Source organism: Arvicola amphibius, chromosome 6, assembly GCF_903992535.2.
Source record: "Arvicola amphibius chromosome 6, mArvAmp1.2, whole genome shotgun sequence".
NCBI classification, from domain to species: domain Eukaryota; kingdom Metazoa; phylum Chordata; class Mammalia; order Rodentia; family Cricetidae; genus Arvicola; species Arvicola amphibius.
Window position 1 is genome coordinate 75,590,570 of NC_052052.2, and position 20,244 is coordinate 75,610,813.

Sequence of the window (20,244 nt, forward strand, 5' to 3'; positions counted from 1 at the left end):
TTGTGACCCACTCTCTAGAACAGCTGATACTAATTGTACCCAATCGTGGGGCATTGTCTTATTGCTTATAGACCAAGTTTTAAGCATCCCTCTAACAAAGGACGAATGTATCCCAATATTCATAACGGCTTATTTAATTTCTTTGAGATCATTCATACGGACGGGTTCCCATGTATATTCCTTGATGACCCTAGGGTTTTTGGAACCTGTCACCTTTTCTGATGTTATTATTGGAAAGGCAGGTAGAACTTTATGGAAATTATCCCGGAGAGTTTTGCTCATTGACAGAGTTAAATTTCGCCTTTCTGTCGTTTGCTCCTGTTCATCAGAGTCTATAATTTCCTCAATCTTTTCTAATCTGCTTACTATTGCCTTCTGTAAGGTCTGGATGTCCTGCCAGAATTATGCTCCAAGGCCTTCATGGAGGATTCCAAAATATAAAGTTTGTCCAGTAGAGTTAATATCTCATCCTTGGATAGAATTTTCATGGCATGAATTGTGCCTTCTTGTATTGACAATCTGTCAGCCAATCTGTCATATCCTTTAGACAAAGTCCGATTTTCACATTCAGCAGTTTTAATTCTCTCTGATAATGTTTCAGTTCCTACAGACAGGGATTGAAGTTTACAATCCAAATCAGCTGTTTTCTCCTCCACAGCAATGAATCTCTCCTTAATATCAGACTACTTTTTCTAAATTTTGCTCATTTGACAGAGTCATATCAGACAAAGACCTATTCCCTTCCTTGAGAACTTCAAACTCTGTCTTGAGGAGGTTGGTGTAAGTCTGAATTGTTTTTGCAAATACCTCACCCGACTTAAAGTTGTCACTCAAAACAGTTGTGCCCTTTCTTTGCATTCAACCTCTGTCCTAAGAATCCTGGTTTCATTCTGTAAGGACTTTATCATTTTTCTATTTTCAAACCATGTAAGGAAGAAACCAAATACGAGAAAAATTGCAAGGCCTATAAATGTCCAAGTTATGGGAATATCATATGTATCCTGCAATATTTCTACCATAGTATAATTAAATAGGCTGCAGAAGCTTTCGACGGTGATATGGTCAGACATTTCTTTTTAATCAAAAGAAATTTTACTGTAATGACCGTTCCCTGCCAGTAGGTGGCGGGGTGCACCTAGATCCACGTGACCAAAAAAGTCAGAACCGGAAAGGAAATTCTAAAAATTAGAAACTCACAAACCATGCACTGTGTGACTTATAGCTGGGCAGGGGAGGGCACTGCCTGGGGGGATAAGGTGGCTGCAGGAGCCTGCTCGGATCGAGTCATGTGCCCTGTGGTCCATTTGCTGGCTCGCTCCCTGGCTTGGTTGCTCAGCCTTACTTCCGATATCATGGCAAGGGCAGTAACCGCTCGGCAGTACCGGCCGAGGAAGCCGGGAAGCCGGTCAGGTGTGCTCTGTAACGGCAGCGGGGTCGCGCTCATTCACCAGCGGCTGCACTAGCTCGAATGCTGGGATGCAGGCAGTAACAGCTAGTCTCCGGCAGGTCAGGACCCAGGCCAAACTCAGCCAGGACTGGTGCAGCCTGAGGGGTTAGCCAGCTCTGACTGAGTCACCGGCATGTGTCCTGAGCTCCGTACAAGCAGGGCTGGGACGGGCTAGTCTGGGAAACTGAACTGAAGCAATCAAGAGCCCAAGGCCTAATCCCTGCCACGCAGTGCAGGAACAGGAGCTAAAGGCTCCCAAATGCCCCGAGTTGGATGCCAAATGAAGGTGCGTGGTTGATTGGCAGATATGATTCACCAGACTAGCTTTAATATATATATGATTCAGTTTTAATTAAGGAAAGAAAAGGGAACTTACAAATCCAAGGTTCCAGCAAGGAGTGAAGGAAAACAAAGAGCAGGCGGGCCTCAGGCCCGCAAGATTTTATAAGTCAATATTAGCCTAAGGGACACGCCTTTAGCCGAAGGGGGACACGCCTTACAAAACAAAGTGATTGGCTAGGCTTCCCCTTCAACCAAAGCCTAATACATATATGAAATGATACCTCAGATGTCCTAATAGCCAACACTGTGCATATATCTGTCTTGTTTCTTGTAACATATCTTCAAAGTTCACCTATATTGTAATATATATCAGTAATGCCTACTTCTTGTTGAATTATTCAGATGCCACAATTTATTTATTCTTCCCTGGATTGGTGGACATTTGACAGTTATCTAGTACAACAATACTGCCATGAACGTTTCTGTTCACATTTTTGAGTATATTAATGCTGTCAGTACACCCTCCTGTCAGTGGTTATTTGATGTTTTCCCCACTGCTGGAGATTGAGCTCAGGAATTCATTCACATTTGCTGGCCAAGCACTATGCCTCTGAACTGAATACCCCAGTGTTTATCTGTGCAAATGTTTTCATTTCTTTGGGGTATATAACTAGGAGTGAATTTTTTATGTCATTTATCAGTTCTGTTTAACTCTGTGAGGGAATGCCAGATGTTTTTCCAAAATTAAACACCATTTTATGTTATCATTTTGTTGGGGGTGGTAAATACATAATGTATATAAGTTTGTGTGCGCACAGCATGTTTTGTAGAAGGCAAAGATACATATGAAATATCTCCAGTCACCATCCACCCTGTTTTTTAAAGATATTCTTTATTTTTAATTGTGTGTGTGTGTATGTATGTGTGTTTGTGTGTGTGTATTATGTGCATGTGCATGTGAGTGCATTGCCGGTAGAGGCCAAAAGAGGGCATCCAATTTCCTAGGTCCCCAGAGGTGGAGTTATCAGCCATTGCGAGCTGCCCTACGTGGGTGCTGGGACCTGAATTCTGTAGGAACAGAGCTTGTTCTTAACCACTGAGCTTTTTTTCCTAGCCCCCTCCCCTTTTGTGGGGGTAAGATTTCTCAATAAACCTGAAACATTGATTTGGATTGGCTAACTAACAAGGTCCAGGGATCTACCTGTCTCTACCTTTTCAACAGAGATGTGTGTAGCACCATTCAATTCATTCCCCGTGGTCCCTGGGGCTTGAACTCAGGTCCTCATGCTTGCACAGTGCTTTGTAGTGGGAGCGGCGGGCTGCATCCTGCCACCCATCTCCCGCACAGCTAGCTTTACACCCAAAATAACAACACACAAATTGTATTCGTTTAAATGCTGCTTGGCCCATGAGCTCTAGCATCTTATTGGCTAGCTCTCACATCTTGATTAACCCATTTCTAATAATCAGTGTAGCACCACAAAGTGGTGGCTTACCGGAAAAGATCCTAACCTGTGTCTGTCTCGGAGAGGAGAGTCATGGCGACTGCCTCATTGCCTTCTTCCCAGCATCCTGTTCTGTTACTCCTCCTACCTAATTTTCTGTCCTGTCAAAGGGCCAATGCAATTTCTTTATTATCCAATGAAAGTAACACAAAGACAGATGACCCTCCTCCATCAGCGCTTTACTTATTCAGCTCTCGCTCTCTCTCTATTCTCTACATTATCATTGTTAACAAGAATATCAGAAGATTCTAAATTGTCCACAGCTTCAACAACACTTAATCTCTATCTTTTTTTTAACACCTGTAGCCTTCCTAATGGATGTTAAATGGTATTGCATTGTGGTTTCAATTTGCATGTCTCTGATGGTTAATTATGTGCTTATTGACCACTTTTGTATTTCTTTTGAGCAAATAACTCTTGACTTTTTTGTTTATCTTAAAATTATACTATTTTTTTATCATTGTGTTGATAGGGTTATAGATACAAATCACTTCTAGTTGCCTGATTTGTAATAAATAAGAATAGCTCTATAGGGGACCTATTGCCCAGAAAGTAGGAGGTCCTAAGTTTGTTCTTTAGCATTGTAAAATACTTGAATAAAAAGGTTTAAAATGTCATCACTTGTAAATATTCCACTTATCCCATGAATCTATTTTTTACTTGCTTGATGTCCTTTTAGCACAAAGGATTTATTTCTTTGATTTCACGGGTATTCAGTTTAATTTTCTCTCATTGTTTATGTTGGCTTGGAATTTCTTATGAGACTGCAGTCAAGATATTAGTCAGGGATGCAGTCAGTAGTCTGAAGGCTTAATTGGAACTGTAGAATCTGCTTTCAGTATGACTTACTCATATGGCTTGCTAGAGGCAAAAATATTCTGATAGTCACCATGAAAATTTCTACTTAATATTATTGCAAAATACTGCTGGTTTCCCCTACAAGTGAATGATCAAAAGAGGGCAGTATGGGAGCTGCAGTGTATTCTTATCATTTAGTTTCTAAAGCTATAGAGATGTTCCCAGTGCCACATTACTTACTCATGCCTATCCTATCCAGTATGAACATGTCATTACCAGGGGTAGGGAACATTTGACAGAATCTGAAAAATCAGTTGCTATACCTAGTAATAGGAAATGCTATATTCCTCTTTTTATAGGAAGCTCTGAAAAATTCTTTCATTTAGTTTACAACTAGTAATTGAATACCTAACACATGCTTGTCATTGTGATAGGTAAATACAAAAGTCTAAAATAATGCTTTTTTCTAAAGGAGTATTCAGTGTCATAGAGAGGAAAATACACAAAGCAAATAAATTTATGGGTATGCACTTACAGGACACATAGAAGGCTAAGCCATTATCCCTGGGACTGGATTTATTAACCCCTAATTTCCTAAAACTGATAATGCTTTTACATAGCGTACTTTGATGTTTATCACTATATATGTATTCATATTAAACATTTCGATGTTATGACTATCATCTTGAGTCAGGAGTATGAAAATTGTGTGTTAATATTGAAGTTTGCATCAGCAGTATCAGAATTCCAAAGCATACATAGTAACATACTGTTAGTGACAATTTAAGATTTAAGACTTTTATAGGATTTGCAAATAAGACCTTTGGCTACATAAGTGATTGGCTTATTTTGAATAACATTTTTTAAAAGGCTTTATTTAGGATGCTGCTTTTTAATTATTTAATTGAGTAACTGATTGAATTCTCTTTCATATGATGAATTTAAAATGTAGAATTTCGGGGCTGGAGAGATGGTTCAGTGGTTAAGAACACTGTCTGCTCTTGCAGAGGACCCAAATTCAATTCCCAGCACCCACAAGGCAGCTGACAACTGTCTGTATCTCTAGTTCTAGGGGATCTAACACCTGCACACAGACACACATGCAGCCAGAACACCAATGTATATAAAATAGAAATAAGTGAATCATTTTTTTAAAAAAAAATATAGAATTTTTCTGTGGAAAAAAAATCCCTGTGAAAGTAATGTATTTGAAATTCTTTGTTCATTTTTTATTTTTTTTAAAAAAGAAACACTATAATTTTCTATTTTACATACCAATCCCAGTTCCCATTCCCTCCCACCCTCCTATTCCTTCTACCTTCCCTCAATCCACGCCCCACCTACTCCCTAAAAAGAGAAAGGCACATTTCCCCTAGGAAGGACCAAGACCTTCCCCACTATATCCAAGCTGAACGAGGTATCCATCCAAAGAGATTGGGTTCCAAAAAGCCAGTACAAACAGCAGGGGCAAATCCTCGTGCCACTGCCAGTAGCCCCACAGTCTGCCCCAGCCATACAACTGTTACCCACATTCAGAGGGTCTAGCTTGGTCCTATACTGATTTCTTCCCTGTCCAGCTGGAGTTGGTGAACTTTCATTAGCTCAGGTAGGTTAATTTAGTGGGTGTCCCCATCCTAGTCTTGACCTCTTTGCTCATATTCTTACCTGTCCCACTTTTAACTGGACATGAGAGCTCAGCCCAGTCCTCCACTGCTGGTTTCTGCCCCATCTCCATCAGTTGCTGGATGAAGGTTCTATGGGACATTTAAGATAGTCATCAGTCTGGCTACAGGGCAAGGCCAGTTTGTCCACCCTCTCTGTTATTGCTTAGGATCTTAGCTAGGGTCACCCTTGTGGAATTCTGGAAATTTCTCTGATGCGAGGTTTCTTGCTAGCTCTGTAATGACTCCCTTAATCAACATATCTCTTTCCTTGCTCTGCATCTCTGTATTTCTTCCATCTCAACTATCCCATTCCCTTAAGTTCTCCTTACCCCCTTCCCTTTCCCCTCCTCCTCCCACCCCATGCTCCCAGTTTTGTCAGGAGATCTCTAGTTCCCCTTCCCATGGAGATCTATAAATGTTTTTCTTAGGGTTCAGCTTGTTACTTTGCTTCTCTGGAGTTGTAGACTATAGGGTCTTTATCCTTTGCTTTACAGCTAGTATCCACTTATGAGTGAGTACATACCATGCTCATCTTTCTGAGTCTGGTTACCTCACTCAGGATGTTTTTTTTTTCTAGTTTTTTCCATTTGGCTGCAAATGTCAAGATTTTTTTTTAACCGCTGAGTAGTACTCCATTGTGTAAATGTACCACATTTTCTTTATCCATTCCTCGGTTGAGGGGCATCTAGGTTGTTTCCAGGTTCTGGCTATTATAAATAATGCTGCTATGAGCATAGTTGAACAAATGTCATTGTAGTATGATTGAGCAATCATATGCCCAAGAGTGGTATTGCTGGATCTTGAGGTGGGCTGTTTCCCAGTTTTCTGAGATACTGTCATACTGATTTCCAGAGTGGTTGTACAGTGTTGCATTCCCACAAGCAGTGGAGGAGTGTTCCCCTTACTCCACATCATCTCTAGCATAAGCTGTCATTGGTATTTTTGATCTTAGTCATTCTGACTGTTATAACATGGTATCTCAGAGTCATTTTGATTTGTATTGCCCTGGTGACTAAGGATCATTTGAACATTTTCTTAAGTGTCTTTTGTTCATTTGAGATTCTTCTGTTGAGAATTCTCTGTTTAGATATGTCACCCATTTTTTAAATTGTAATATTTGGAATTGTGATGTCTAATTTCTTGAGGTCTTTATATATTTTGGAGATCAGTACTCTGTTTGATGTGGAGTTGGTGAAGCTCTTTTCCCATTCAGGAGGCTGCCTTTTTGTCTTATTGACTGTGTCCTTTTCTTTATAGAAGCTTTTCAGTTTCAGGAGTTCCCATTTCATTATTGTTGCTCTCAGTGTCTGTGCGACTGGTGTTATATTTAGGAAGTGGTCTACTGTACTCATACATCGGAGGTTACTTTCCTCTTTCTCTTCTATAAGGTTCAGTGTGGGCAGATTTATATTGAGGTCTTTGTTCTCATAATGTCTTTTCTAAACACCATGTGTCCACAAGGGTAGAGATGATATCTATATTTTTTGTCATTTCATGCCCAGTGTATTGTTAATGTCAGCAGTACATGCTGTATAAGTAGAAAAGGATACAGCTGTAACTCAGGGTAGAGAGTAGTTATAGTTAGCTATATAAAGCTAGAGTTTGGTGAGCTGTGGAGAAACTTATTTTTCCTACCGGGAAGTACAGAAAAGTCTTCATGAAAAAAGATATGTGTGAACTGGGCCTTGCAAAGTAAGGACTGGGAGGACACTTAGAAATTTATCCATGTAAAGGCAGTAGATCACAACCAGACTAAATTGGATTGGAAGAAATCTAACTAAGGTATGCATGTGCCTGAAGGGGTAGAAAGTTCTAAGTCAATTCAGTTGGATACTTTCAGAGATTGCTGTTTGTTTTCTTACTCTTACTCTTGGGGGACCTGCTACCCAATCACAGAGAGTCTTATTCTTTCTAATGAGTGCCCAAACTTAGCTTGACTTGTTTCTAACCAGTTTTTCTTAAATTATCCCATCGACCTTTTACCTTGGGCTTTCATCTTTCTCTATTCTGTAAATCTTCCTTTACTTTAATTCTGTGGCTTCTGTGTGACTGGGTGGCTGGCCCCTGGAGTCCTTTTCTTCTCCTTTCTCCTCACTTCTTAGTCTTTTCTTTTTTTCCTTCTATTTATTCTCTCTGCTTTGTAGCCCCACATATTTCTCTCTCCTGCATAGCTATTGGCCGTTCAGCTCTTTATTGAACCCATCAGATATTTAGACAAGCAAAGTAACACAGCTTCACAGAGTTAAGCAAGTGCAACATAAAAGAATGCAATACATCTGTGCATCATGACACAAAATTTCCACTGCATAAATAATTGTAACACATCTTCAACTAACATTTCACAATAAGCGATCACTGTGTGCAATGCACAAATAAGTTCCGTGTAGTGATTCAGTCTATATACAGTGGATGCACTAATAGGGTTTCTAGTTGAGGTTTCTATTACTGTGATAATACACCACTACCAAAAGCAACTTGGAGACGAAGAGTTTGTTTCATCTTAAAATTTCAGGTAACAGTCTATCTTTGGGCAAAGTCAGGATAAGAACTCAAGCAGGGCAGGAACCTGGAGGGAAGAACTGAGACAGAAGCCATAGTGGAGTGCTGCTTACTGGCTTGCTCCTCCTGTCTCTCTCAGCCTGCTTTTTCACCTAAGACCTACAGTCAGGGATGGCACCAGCCACAGTGGACTGGGTCCTCCCACATCAATCGCCAGTCAATTTAATGTCCCAGGTTTGCCCATTTTCCAATCTATTGGGGGAAATTTCTCAATTGAAATGCCATTTTCTCAAATGACTGTCTTGTGGCAAGCTGATGTAAAACTAGCCAGCACAAAGGGAAGCACTCTAGGCTAGTGGGGGAGTATCAGTAATAGTCTCAGAAAGAGGTGGTCGTGTGGTGAGAGTTAATGGAAGGAAGGATGTTTCAAGTCAGCAGTAGGGACGGAGAGGCAGAAGGATCACAAGTTTAAGACAAGCTTGGTCTACATAGTGAGACACTCTATTTAAAACAAACAAACAAAGCCGGGCGGTGATAACGCACACCTTTAATTCCAGCACTCGGGAGGCAGAGGCAGGTGGATCTCTGTGAGATCGAGGCCAGCCTGGTCTACAAGAGCTAGTTCCAAGACAGGCTCTTAAACAAAAAAAGCTACAGAGAAACCCTGTCTCAAAAAAAAAAAAGGCATGAGAGGAATGTTAAAATCACTGATCAGATACTATAGGTGAGGCCGAAGCAAAGTGCAAGCAAGGAGGAATAAAAGAAGAGGCAGCAGCCTGGTCTACAAGAGCTAGTTCCAGGACAGGCTCCAAAGCCACAGAGAAACCCTGTCTCAAAAAAAAAAAAAAAAAAAAAAAAAAGAAGAGGCAGATTATAAATATCATGTCATGAGGTCCATGGGGTATGAACATTAGAGAGATGAAACACTCTTACAAGCCTTGATTTCAGCCCTTCAATCTATTCTAACTATAATTTTGAAAAGAGTTTCTGTGGTATAGCTGTTAACCATAAAATTGTAAAATATGGTACCATTGTGAGTTATAAGCTTCTCCAAAATAAGTAGAAACCTTTTATTAAGTATTTTTTCCTACATATCATCTGTTGCAAGAATTATGAATTCACTCAATTGTCACTGTTTTGTACAAAGTAATTTAAGAATTTCTGATTTAAAATCCCTTAATTATAATATGGAAAGCCAAGGTTCTGAGTTTATGGACTTATCTTGATGCCATGTGACCAACTGGGGCTATAAATGCTAAGTAAAATTTGTTCCTCACTCATACAACTCTGTGGATTATACTGAAAAGTCATGATTTTCACACTGTGGATGACAAATTATGGATTGTTTCTCAAATGAAACGCACTTTTCATACAGAGTCTGAGATGAGGTACCTTGCTGCCACTTTCATTGACCTTGTAAATTATTCTTTTCGTAATGAATTCACTATGTAAGATGAAATTATCCAAGTATCAAACATTTATTGAGCAGATACTGTGTGCCAGACACTAGGAAAAGATTGAAGATAAAGATGGAACACGAGTAGATTTAGTGTGATGGACAAGATAGACCACTAATCCAATCATTACCCCTTTGAAGTTATGTGCCATGACTAGTATCAGACACAAGCCCCACTTTACCCTGCCATGGTCAGTTCATTGAGTACTAGCCTGAACTAGGGAGGGGAAACAGGGTGAGCAGGGGCAGGGCCAAAGGAGCTCCTGAAACAGCTATGAATTCTACTGGAAAGAACACCTGCGATCCTCTTAGTGGACAGTGCTATTATTGGAAGGGGCAGGGGGCAGTTATACCCTAGGAGGAATGGCCAGTTGGGTCCATACAGTGGTATGCCATAGGTTGTGGAAAGAACATCTAGGGGTTCTTCATTTGCATACTCTGAGACAACAGGAGCCAGGGGAAGGAACCTTAGAAGATCATATAGGAAGTCCAGCCAGGAATATTTCAGTGGTCAGATATGGAGCACATCCGCACATGCATTTGAGGAAACCCAACTGTTTGGGGCATGGGGTGGTGTCAGACACTACTATTGCTCTCAGGATGAGAAAATCCAGGGTTTTAGGCATGCCTCCCCCTTCTTAGCTTCAGGCCAGACCCATGGCTGAACAGAGTATCTCTAACCCAAACAAAGAATCAGGTACAAATTTTTGTGCTTCTGAAAAGAAAGACCTGAGTTAATTTTTACAGTTTAAATTTGCAAAGTGATTAGTGGTAAGAAGGCAAGATTATGCTGTGTGTTGACAAAACCATAACACAACATTTCAGAGAAGAAAACAGGCAGTCTCTGGGAGTACTCCTAAGCCATCTGATAAGCTTGAAACAAAGTAGGTGGTGAAATGTGGAGAGAAATGAAAAGAGCTAGGAAAAGTAGGCAGGGATTAGATTATTTTCAGTAGAAAATTCTATTAAGTTTTCACTAGTCTGACATTAGCCCATTAGAATTGAAGCAACTTCTATACGTTGTTAGGACATGTACTCAGATTCACTCTGAAGATGATAGAGACTGTAGAAGTGTACTACACTAAACAGCTTTAGGAAATATTGAGAGCGCTGGAGGTAAGAAATGATGAGAGCCTTACCCAGAAGCATAACACTGGAATAGAGTCATGCCAGTGTAGGAGTCTTTTAAAAGATCACTGACATGAACTGCTAACTGCTCAAAAGTGGGAAGGAGATGGAGGACTGAGAGTTGGTTCTTATGTTTAGGACCTAGGCAAGCGGATGGATGTTGGGACCATCACTAAGGTGTTGAGGACAGCCATCTGTGTTAAATTTGAAAAGTTTATAGACCCAGGTATACAGGCAGTTTGTATATCATATCCAGTTTGTAATATAAGACAGAGGAAATGGAGCGGAGATACACTCCATTTTCCTTTGTTAACTGTACGAGTGAATGAACTCACCCATGGGTAAATGGATAGAGTGAAAGGTGAAAGAAACCAAGTAGAGACTTTCTGGACAGGCCCATTATTCCTTCAGCATGCTGAAAAGTTAACAAACTATCTCGTGTTGCAGGAGCTCCTTCTGCTCCTTCAGCCAATAGCCACTGAGATACCAGCCCATTGAGGCGTGGTCTCTCTCTCTTTAAAAAAGCGGCCACTTCCCTCTGCTTCCAGCTCTGCTTCCAGCTACTAGGCTCCTTTCCTGATTGCACAGAGGGTTGTTGGCTGGGACGGTGATCTGTAAGTTTTTACCCTTTAAATAAATAACCATTCTATTAATCATAATTCCAAACTGGTGTGGGATTGTTTGTGACTATGCCTTCAATTTCGAGTATTGTTCCTGCTTATCTCTTAACAGTGAGTGAGAGAGTATACCAGGGAGGATTTGTAAACATTTTTGGAGGGCAAATAATTTACTATTTTTTAATGTAGCTTGAGAATTAACTGAATTATTTTTATGTTCTTTCTATTTTAGAATCTGGTGAAGTGGAGCCTACATGTGTCCAGTGTAAAGATGGTTACACAGGACAGAACTGCAATAAATGTGAAAATGGCTATTACAATTATGACAGCATCTGCATACCATGCCAGTGTCATGGCCATGTGGACCCAACTACAACTCCAAAGATTTGCAAACCCGAGAGTGGTGAATGCATCAACTGCATCCATAACACCACTGGGTTCCTATGTGAGGACTGCCAAGAAGGGTATGTTCGAAACCTCCAGAACAACTGCATCAAGCAAGGTAAAGCTCTACCTAAGATTACACATTTAGTATCTAATGCCAGCGGTGAATGTTTCTAGACAACTGTATTTAGCTTTGTAAACCTTCCAGTTCCACCAGAGGAGTTTCTAGAAATAAATTTTGATAAGTCTTTGCCTAAAGGTGTTTCTTTCCCTTCCTGATTGTCTCCTGAAACTATGGCATCAAATCTAGAACTGTGAAGACTAAGACAAAGTCGGTGCGACAGTGAGACGAAGTGTGCTCATGTTTCCTCCTATCTGTCTGTTATAGCTGAAAGGTCCCGCCATTTGTTTTCCTCAGTGATCATCAAAGGCCTTTTTAGGTAGGGACCTATAGTCTGCTTAGAAGTTCCTCTGGAAAACTGGAGTTCATTCTAGCCTCTTCACCCTTTGAGCTGGCATATCTCTGTCTGTGGTATATGAAATTTCATTAATATTCCCTTTGGTTTTTTAAAAGAAAATGCCATTCATACAATAGAATGTTTCTTGGAGAGAAATTCTGTGAGGATTAACAAAAGTTAGTTTGTAACACGAGGGCCTGCTCATTGGGGATTTTGTCCTGCCCAATACCCAACAGCCAGCAAGCCCCAAAGAAAACCACACAGAGATCTCCATAAGTTATAAAACTGATGGCCCATTAGCTAAGGCTTCTTGTTAACTCTTATAACTTATATTAACCCATTGTTTTTAATCTACATTAGCCACGTGTCTCAGTACCTCTCTCAGCCAGGCAGGTTACATCTTGCTTCTCAGTGGTCTGGGCAGGAATGAGAGGAATGGGCTTCCTCCTTCCTAGCATTCTTTTGTTCTCATCGCCCCGCCTCTACTTCCTGCCTGGCCAATCCGCATTTTATTAAAATACATGATTGGCAGAATACAGACAGTTCTCCCACACCATTAGTTAGAAGTTAATTCAGGAAGAGCTAGGGATATTTAAGGGTTTTTAGAAGAGAGAGATGTTAGCCCCTGCTCTTGTACAAACTATTGTTTGTGATATTCTGATGCACACTGATTACTTAGCTGAGGAACAGTTGGTCTGTAAGCTGTGGCATCTTTTTGCCATGTTATTGATATTTGTACTTTAGTGATTAGATTGTACCACATCACTAGGTAGAAATGTTGTCACTCTGCATCCACAATGTGGGAAGTATACCTTAACCAGTCCAACGAGTACCAAGAAGACAGACTTGTTAGCCATGAAGAAATACAAGCTTTGCCTGTGTTAGGTTAATTGATGTAGTGTACTGTTGTGATGAATAATAATAGTTATTTTTTATAATAATTTTATTGAGTACCTATAATGTTCATTGAAGTCTTCCGAAAAGCTCTGTGTAGCAGGCATTAAGATGTTTAACAGATGAAAAATCCAAAATTCTGAGAGATTGACTTACTTGTAGTAATACAGTCCTACCAAGTCCAAAGCTTTCATCTTCCCATTGAGCCATGCTTTTGAGTAGAAGTCTAAAATGTAGTTCCTTGGTTATAAAAATAGTTCAGATATATACAAAGCAAGAACTCTATATGTAGAATTGAAAGAAAGCTCTATTTTAGCTGACATCAACTCTGAGCATTTAAGTACCATTTTTAATAGATTTTTAGACTTCCTCTGTGGAAACTTTTACCTTCATGAAATGCCATCACATGTATTGGATATATTTTTGATCACATAATTGTCACCATTAGCCATGTGATTTAGAACTTGGTGGTGGCACATTACTGGCTTTACAGAAATGTCTGAGATTATCAGTGAATAAGGAGGGATGGAAAATTCCTATGTTAGAATTTTCTTAAAGTTAGAATGGGTGTCATACACATTAAAGATGTAATAAGTAGGCTTTCTAGATCCCATATCTTATCATTATATTTATTTAAAAATTATTTTTACCCTGCCTTACCCTGGGCAGAGTACCATGTCAACATCCCACATCAACTTCCACTCTCATGTGTATTTCTTTTATTGTTTCTCAAAACTAGATAATTTTGTCTTTTACATTTCATTCTCTGTTTTTATTTTCAGAAGTTATTGTTCCAACTCCTGAAGGTTCTACCATTTTGGTTTTCAATGCCTCTTTGACCACATCAGTGCCCACCCCTGTTATAAATAGTACATTTGCCCCCACAACCCTGCAGACTATCTTTTCAGTAAGTTCTTCTGAAAACAGCACCCCAGCTCTCGCCAATGTATCATGGACCCAGTTTAACATCATCATTTTGACAGTCATCATCATTGTGGTAGTGCTGCTAATGGGATTCGTAGGAGCTGTGTATATGTACCGAGAGTACCAAAACCGGAAACTCAATGCTCCCTTTTGGACCATCGAGCTGAAAGAAGACAATATTAGTTTCAGCAGCTACCATGACAGCATTCCCAATGCAGATGTGTCAGGATTGTTGGAGGACGATGGCAGTGAAGTGGCTCCCAATGGGCAGCTGACCCTGACGACACCCATTCATAACTACAAAGCTTGAGGAGCTGGGCTGTCCTCCTGGAGTGTCAGGACATGATACTCACTAAAACGCATCTGCCCTCCGGCTCCACATAGCCTGGGTAGAGTTTGCTGAGAACGGCATCATGCAAATGAACTGTTCAGGTACAAACTGTAGTGCGCTTAGCCTATCTGTTGCTCTTAATTCATCCCCATGAAGATCTGAAGCACTCGTCATCATTGAGGACATGAAGTAAAGTATATTTTTGTAGCAAACCACATGTGTGTATGGATAGGCTGAATCCGACACAGTAGCTCAAGTCTACCCAGCCTCTCAAAGGACTGCTGGGAAAGTGTTCATCTCACCAGCCGTGACAAAATGCTGATGTGGAGGGGGAAGACTATAGAAGACGTCATCTTCGTTTTGGAAACATACATTTTAAGAAGAGGCAGGGATTGTGTTCATTTCACTGTACTAAAAGCTATAACTGGTGAAAAGCTGATGTCTAGGCTGAACCACACTAAACAATCTTGGCTCTGTGTAGACCGAGGGCAGAAAAGTTCCAAGAGGATCTGTAGAAGGGCTTGGCTTTCCTCCCATGAGTCTCCTTCAAGGATGGGATGAAAGCACAGGATAAGCCTCTGTGGTGAGGGAAGTGCAGCACCCGGAGAGCAGAAAGTTGATGATCCTCCTCAGGGGAGGTTCCTGCCTCTAAAGAAACAAGGTGTACATAGTTAATGTAGCATACCTGCTCAACATTGTACTTGTATCTATTTGTAAATAAATCATGTCCTATTTTACCATCTAAACTTTATTTGTATAGCAGTTAATGGTGTTGTAAAAAGAAGATATGGAAATTGGTTAAAATACTGTAAAATAGGTGGCAATATTGCTAGAGCTGGGACTCTGTTGAACACCATTCATTTTTCGTTCCTGTTTGGACACTGTTGAAATTTACAAGAGGTCAAATGTTTCTAATCTTTCCTCTCTCAACCTAGAGTCATATACTCTTTGACTTACCATAGATTCAAGCAATAGATTTGAAGTCTGTATTATTAAACTGGGACACAGGCTGCATTCTCTAGATACTCACTTAATTAGCCACTCTGTGTGTTTTACATTGCTCAGTGTAAACATCATCAGAAAAAGACTTCTTTCCTGAATGTAAAAGACAGTCTTCCAAAGGACAGAAATTTTAAATTAAAAAAGAAAAGCCATCACATTATTTGGGGCCCCTTGTTTTTATGCCCATGAAATACTTATGTACCTCCCATAACCTCCAAAATAAAGGCCTCTGACATTTGAGCATAATCTGTTCCCCACTAATCATGAGGGATGTTTGACTTCTTCAGTGTAGAATTCATCCCTCTTCTTGTCTGGCAGAGGGTTACTCTGGTTGAGTGTGCATTTAGTCCTTGTTTGTAGGTGCCATTTCCCCTGAGGCTGAGTACTGATTTTTTTCATCTGCTATGCACTGACAGGTTGTAGACTAAGCAGGTCAAAAAAGGTGACCCAGTCCATGTGGTTAGGGAAATACAAAACAAAGACTATACCTAGGAAACTCAGAGTTACCTTCCTCGCAGAGAAAAACAGTTTGTTCATCCTCTGTAGGCGACCCCACATTTGTCTCAGGTTTTGGAAATGACTGGACTAGAGGATCCGGAGGCAACCTGAGTGCACTCTGCATATGTGACTTCTTTATTAGAGCAAACATTGCATCTCCTTGTACGGAAACCATTTTCAACTGGCTGATGAGCTTAGCCTATGAGTTTAATAGGTTTAATCCCCACAATTACAGAATAGATCAATATTTTTATTGTCCTTTGTCATTTACAAAACACTTTCCCATGTGTGTTCTTTGATCCTAACCATGCCCTCTTAAGGAAGTTGTCTTGTACCCATTTTATAAATGAAGAAACTGACACAATGAGAGACTAAATCATTCAGGGCTATATAATGCACACCATTTTTATGCTTGGAATCAATTCTCACCTCTACGGCATAGTTATTTGGCCATATGATAAATCTCTCTCTATATATGAATCTTCTAGTTCTAGGCCCTAGAAGGCTGGGATGAAGATTCACATATGTGGATGATTCTACTGGAGTCCTTATGTGCTCTTGTGTGCTTCCGCCTCGTGTGTGTCTGTGTGTCTGTGCGTGATGTATGTGCTTTGCAAGCACAATTCAGGGCCACATAGCTACAAATGACTTTGTGGATAGAACACTTGAGGATTTCTATCTAAGTCAGAATTAATCATGGGAAGATAAAACTGCCAGTTAGAGTTCATTAAAATAAATGAATTCCTGTAATGGGGGGTGCCTTCCTCTAGCAATTGCAGCACAGGTGTGTACTGACTGCATCACACAAATTACAGAGCATTATGCAGAGTGATTACCTCACTGATACCCCATCTCCTGCCAAAAATAAAGATGAGATAAAAACCAAACATTTGTTAAACAGATGTTTACCCAAGAAATAAATAAGGAGGGTTTGTAGGAGCCTAAAAACCAGTCAAATAGTCAAGATTCCAGCTCAGTAGAGATTCCTTGAAACAAATATTTAAAGATAACACAGAAATTAAACCACAAAGACTGTTTAGCAAGTAAGGCTCCTAGGTCATATTAATATTTCACATGATGAAAAGTTATAGCCTTAAAATATATTTTAAATAATATTATTTAGTGACCACAACACTCTGCTTGTAGAAATATTTTTGGTCTAAAGATCAACCATGAGGTAATCTTCTCTTCAAATTAGAGTAGTAAACCATCATAAAACACAATACAGGGTTTTCATTCTCTGGAGGCTTCACCAGCCAGCACCAAGTGTCCTCTGGAAAATCTAATGTTGGAACAATTTTTGTCTAAGTATTGATTATGTTTTCTTTTTAAAATATAATACCTATGTGAACCTTGCTGAGAAATAGTCATCACTGCTATAAATGAACTGATGCTTGTTTGCATCTTCATTAGCTATTTTAGTAAGCCCTATGCATTTCCAATAGCTGGGTGTTCTCATCAGATTCAAGCATGTCTTTGACCTCCCTATTACTAACGCCCTCCACACTGCTTCCCAGGGCTCTCTTATTTACAGTCTTTTCAATTATAGGAAAAGAAAAAGGATAGTAAAATTTATTTATTTATTTGAACATTCTGAGTGCATTATTTTTCCCCAGGATACCTGAATTTTTAGAGAGGGCAAAAAGGCAGGCACGAGCTAGGAGGATAGGGTTTTATTTGTTTTTCTTAACAAGATTATCTTAGTCCCAAATGATATCGCTATTCTGTAGTTCCAATAGTCCATGAACCATTAACCATCAAAACAACACTCATTGACTTGCCAGTTAATCTGGGTTATCTTTCATCAAGATGTAATTTGGAAGATGAGAGACAGTTGGAGCTTGAGTACTGATTATTCACCCTGGCCCTATACCTTTTTTTTTGTTTGTGTTGTTGCTTGTAAACATAAGATTGATTCTAAATGACTGTCTCTGGCTTCTTACATTTTGAAGTAGTATGTAGGTGGGAGTTGAGTTTCTGTATCTCTCAAGGAAAGTTCTGACAAAATATTCAGAATAAGTTTTAAAAAAACCTAGTGTAATCATTAGGGTAGCAGAAGTCTTTGTGAACACACACACACACACGCTAATCTGTTGCTATTTTTGACAGCAGGTGGTATAGGATCTGAAATGGGTTTAATGGGTTTGGTGTCTATGCTCAGGGTTGGAAGAGGTGATGGAGGGTTAATTCATCGTTTTCTTTCACTCTGAGCCAGTGACTGTGCCATGGGAAGAAGCAAGAAAAACAGTTATCAGTCTGAAGAAGTCAAATAAATAATATCTAATGGCTAACGGTTATGTATCGTTAAAATGTCAGTGGTTTGAATGATAATTTTTCAAAGGCCTTGGAGATCTTTCTTGTTACGTATGCATATGTCAAAACTGCAGATGCTCTAGACTGAGCCCAGAACTTCAGATTCAAGCTAGCCCAAAGCTAAGTGACTTCTAGTCAATTGTAATGCTAGGCACAAACATTCTGTACTCTTAAATTTCAACCCAGTTAATTAGGAAATGTTTCTAAAACATTAAACTTGAATTCATGTCACTAAAATCCTAACCCAAATAGACCCTAACAGACATTGTTATATATGTAGTGTACACTATGAAAACTTTTAAAAATTATACTTGTTTGTTTGGGTTGGGGGACACATGCCCTGATATGTGTGTGTACAACAGAGAACAGTGTTTGAAAGTCAGTTCTCTCCTTCCACCTCTGAGTCTCACTACTGGGCCAGTTATAGGAAAACTTAACAGGGGAGTCAGAAAGTTAATAAAATAGCATAATTTAATCTGTGGCGGTTTGGATAAGAATATCAACCCCCCCCCCCCAATAAACTCCTATGTTTAAATGTTTTGTTCTCAGGAAGTGGAACTGTTCGAGAAGGATTAGGAGGCCTTGTTAGACGAGGCTTTTCAGTGAAGACTTCAAAAGTTCACACCAGTCCCAGTCTTGTTCTCTCCTCCCACCACCACATAGCAGATAAGATGTGACCTCTCAACTACTTCAGCAGCATGCCTGCTTGCTGCTTGCCTGTCACCATGATCCCCACCATGAAACTATAAGCAAGACCCAAATGAAACACTTTCTCTTAAAGGTTGCCTTTGCCATGTTTCTCCTCACAGGTATAGAACAATAGCTAAGACATCATCTATGTCAAAAATATATATCTTTGAAGGAGATATTTCTGGGGAAAATACCATAACTTGATTTTCTGTGCTAAAGAACAAACAATATGAACATACTGTTTTTTTACATAATGGTAAAAGAATAAATACATCAAGAGACTACAAAAATCCTGTGTATATGTACCTAATAAATGACCTCAAAACAGATTAAACAAAAACTAATAATTCCTTTAAAAAATCAATAAACCCACAATTATAATTGGAGGTTATGATACCTCTCTTAATGCAAAGAGTAAGTAGACAGAAAGCCAGTAATGATGTAAAAGAACAGGAAAACACTGCTCATCTTGGTCTTGTTAGCCTAGAGCACTACAACCAACCAACAATAGCAGCCTATTATAGAACACTTACCAAGATCGGCCATACACTGGCCATAAAACAAGATAAAATAAAACTTATAGTATCAAATCAGGGCCAGTAATATAAATCACCAGATTAAAACACTTGCTGCCCAAACCTGGATCTGAGTTTTGATCCCCAGAACCCATGTAAGGTGGAAACAAAGAACAGACCCCTCTGCATGTGCTTGATTATACCCATGTTCACATATTGGCAGATCAAGAAAGGGAAGTGCTGTCCCTCAGAAGACTTCTTTTGTTATTTAGTCCAAGCCCCCAGCCCAAAAGATGTTACCTTCACCAAGCTTAATTTTTCCACAGATACCCTCACAGACATACCCAAAGGTGTGCCTCATTAATGCCCAAGGTGGTTCGTTGTTTGTTTGTTTGAAGATTTATTGATTTGTAATCCATGTGTATGAATGTTGTATCTACATGTGTAGCTATATACTAAATTTGTACCAGGTACCTAAGAATGTCAGATGTCTGGTGTAGGAGGTCCTTCTGTTTGTGTGTTGCTTTAATTGGTTAATGAATAAAGAAACTGCCTTGGCCTAGTTGATAGGGCAGAACTTGGGTAGGCAGTGTGGGGGTAACAGAACTGAATGCTGGGGGAAGAAAGGCAGAGTGGGAGAGAGACTCCATGGAGTTGCCAGAATCAGACATGCCGAATCTTTTCTGGTAAGCCACTGCCACATGGCAATACATAGATTAATAGAAATGGGCTAAATCAACATGTAAAAGTTAGCCAATAAGATCTTAGAACTAATAGACCGAGCAGTGATTTAATGAACACAGTTCCTGTGTGGTTATTTCCGAGCTAAGCCACCCGGG

General features: G+C 39.8%; 1 protein-coding gene across 1 annotated transcript; it reads left to right on the forward strand.

The window, feature by feature from the left end:
- The first annotated feature begins 1,700 nt into the window (after nucleotides 1-1,700).
- Nucleotides 1,701-15,630, forward strand: Megf9 (multiple EGF like domains 9). Its single transcript, XM_038333667.1, has 3 exons — nucleotides 1,701-1,733; nucleotides 11,629-11,898; nucleotides 13,915-15,630. Exons 1-3 carry the CDS (start codon nucleotides 1,721-1,723, stop codon nucleotides 14,364-14,366), a joined length of 735 nt encoding a protein of 244 aa, XP_038189595.1. The 5' UTR covers nucleotides 1,701-1,720; the 3' UTR covers nucleotides 14,367-15,630.
- Nucleotides 15,631-20,244: the final 4,614 nt, after the last annotated feature.

What these genes read in the sequence shown, in the direction of transcription:
- Megf9 (XM_038333667.1), top strand. An exon ending in GAACAACTGCATCAAGCAAG is followed by an intron (nt 11,899 to 13,914) that starts GTAAAGCTCTAC and finishes TTTTATTTTCAG; the next exon opens with AAGTTATTGTTCCAACTCCT.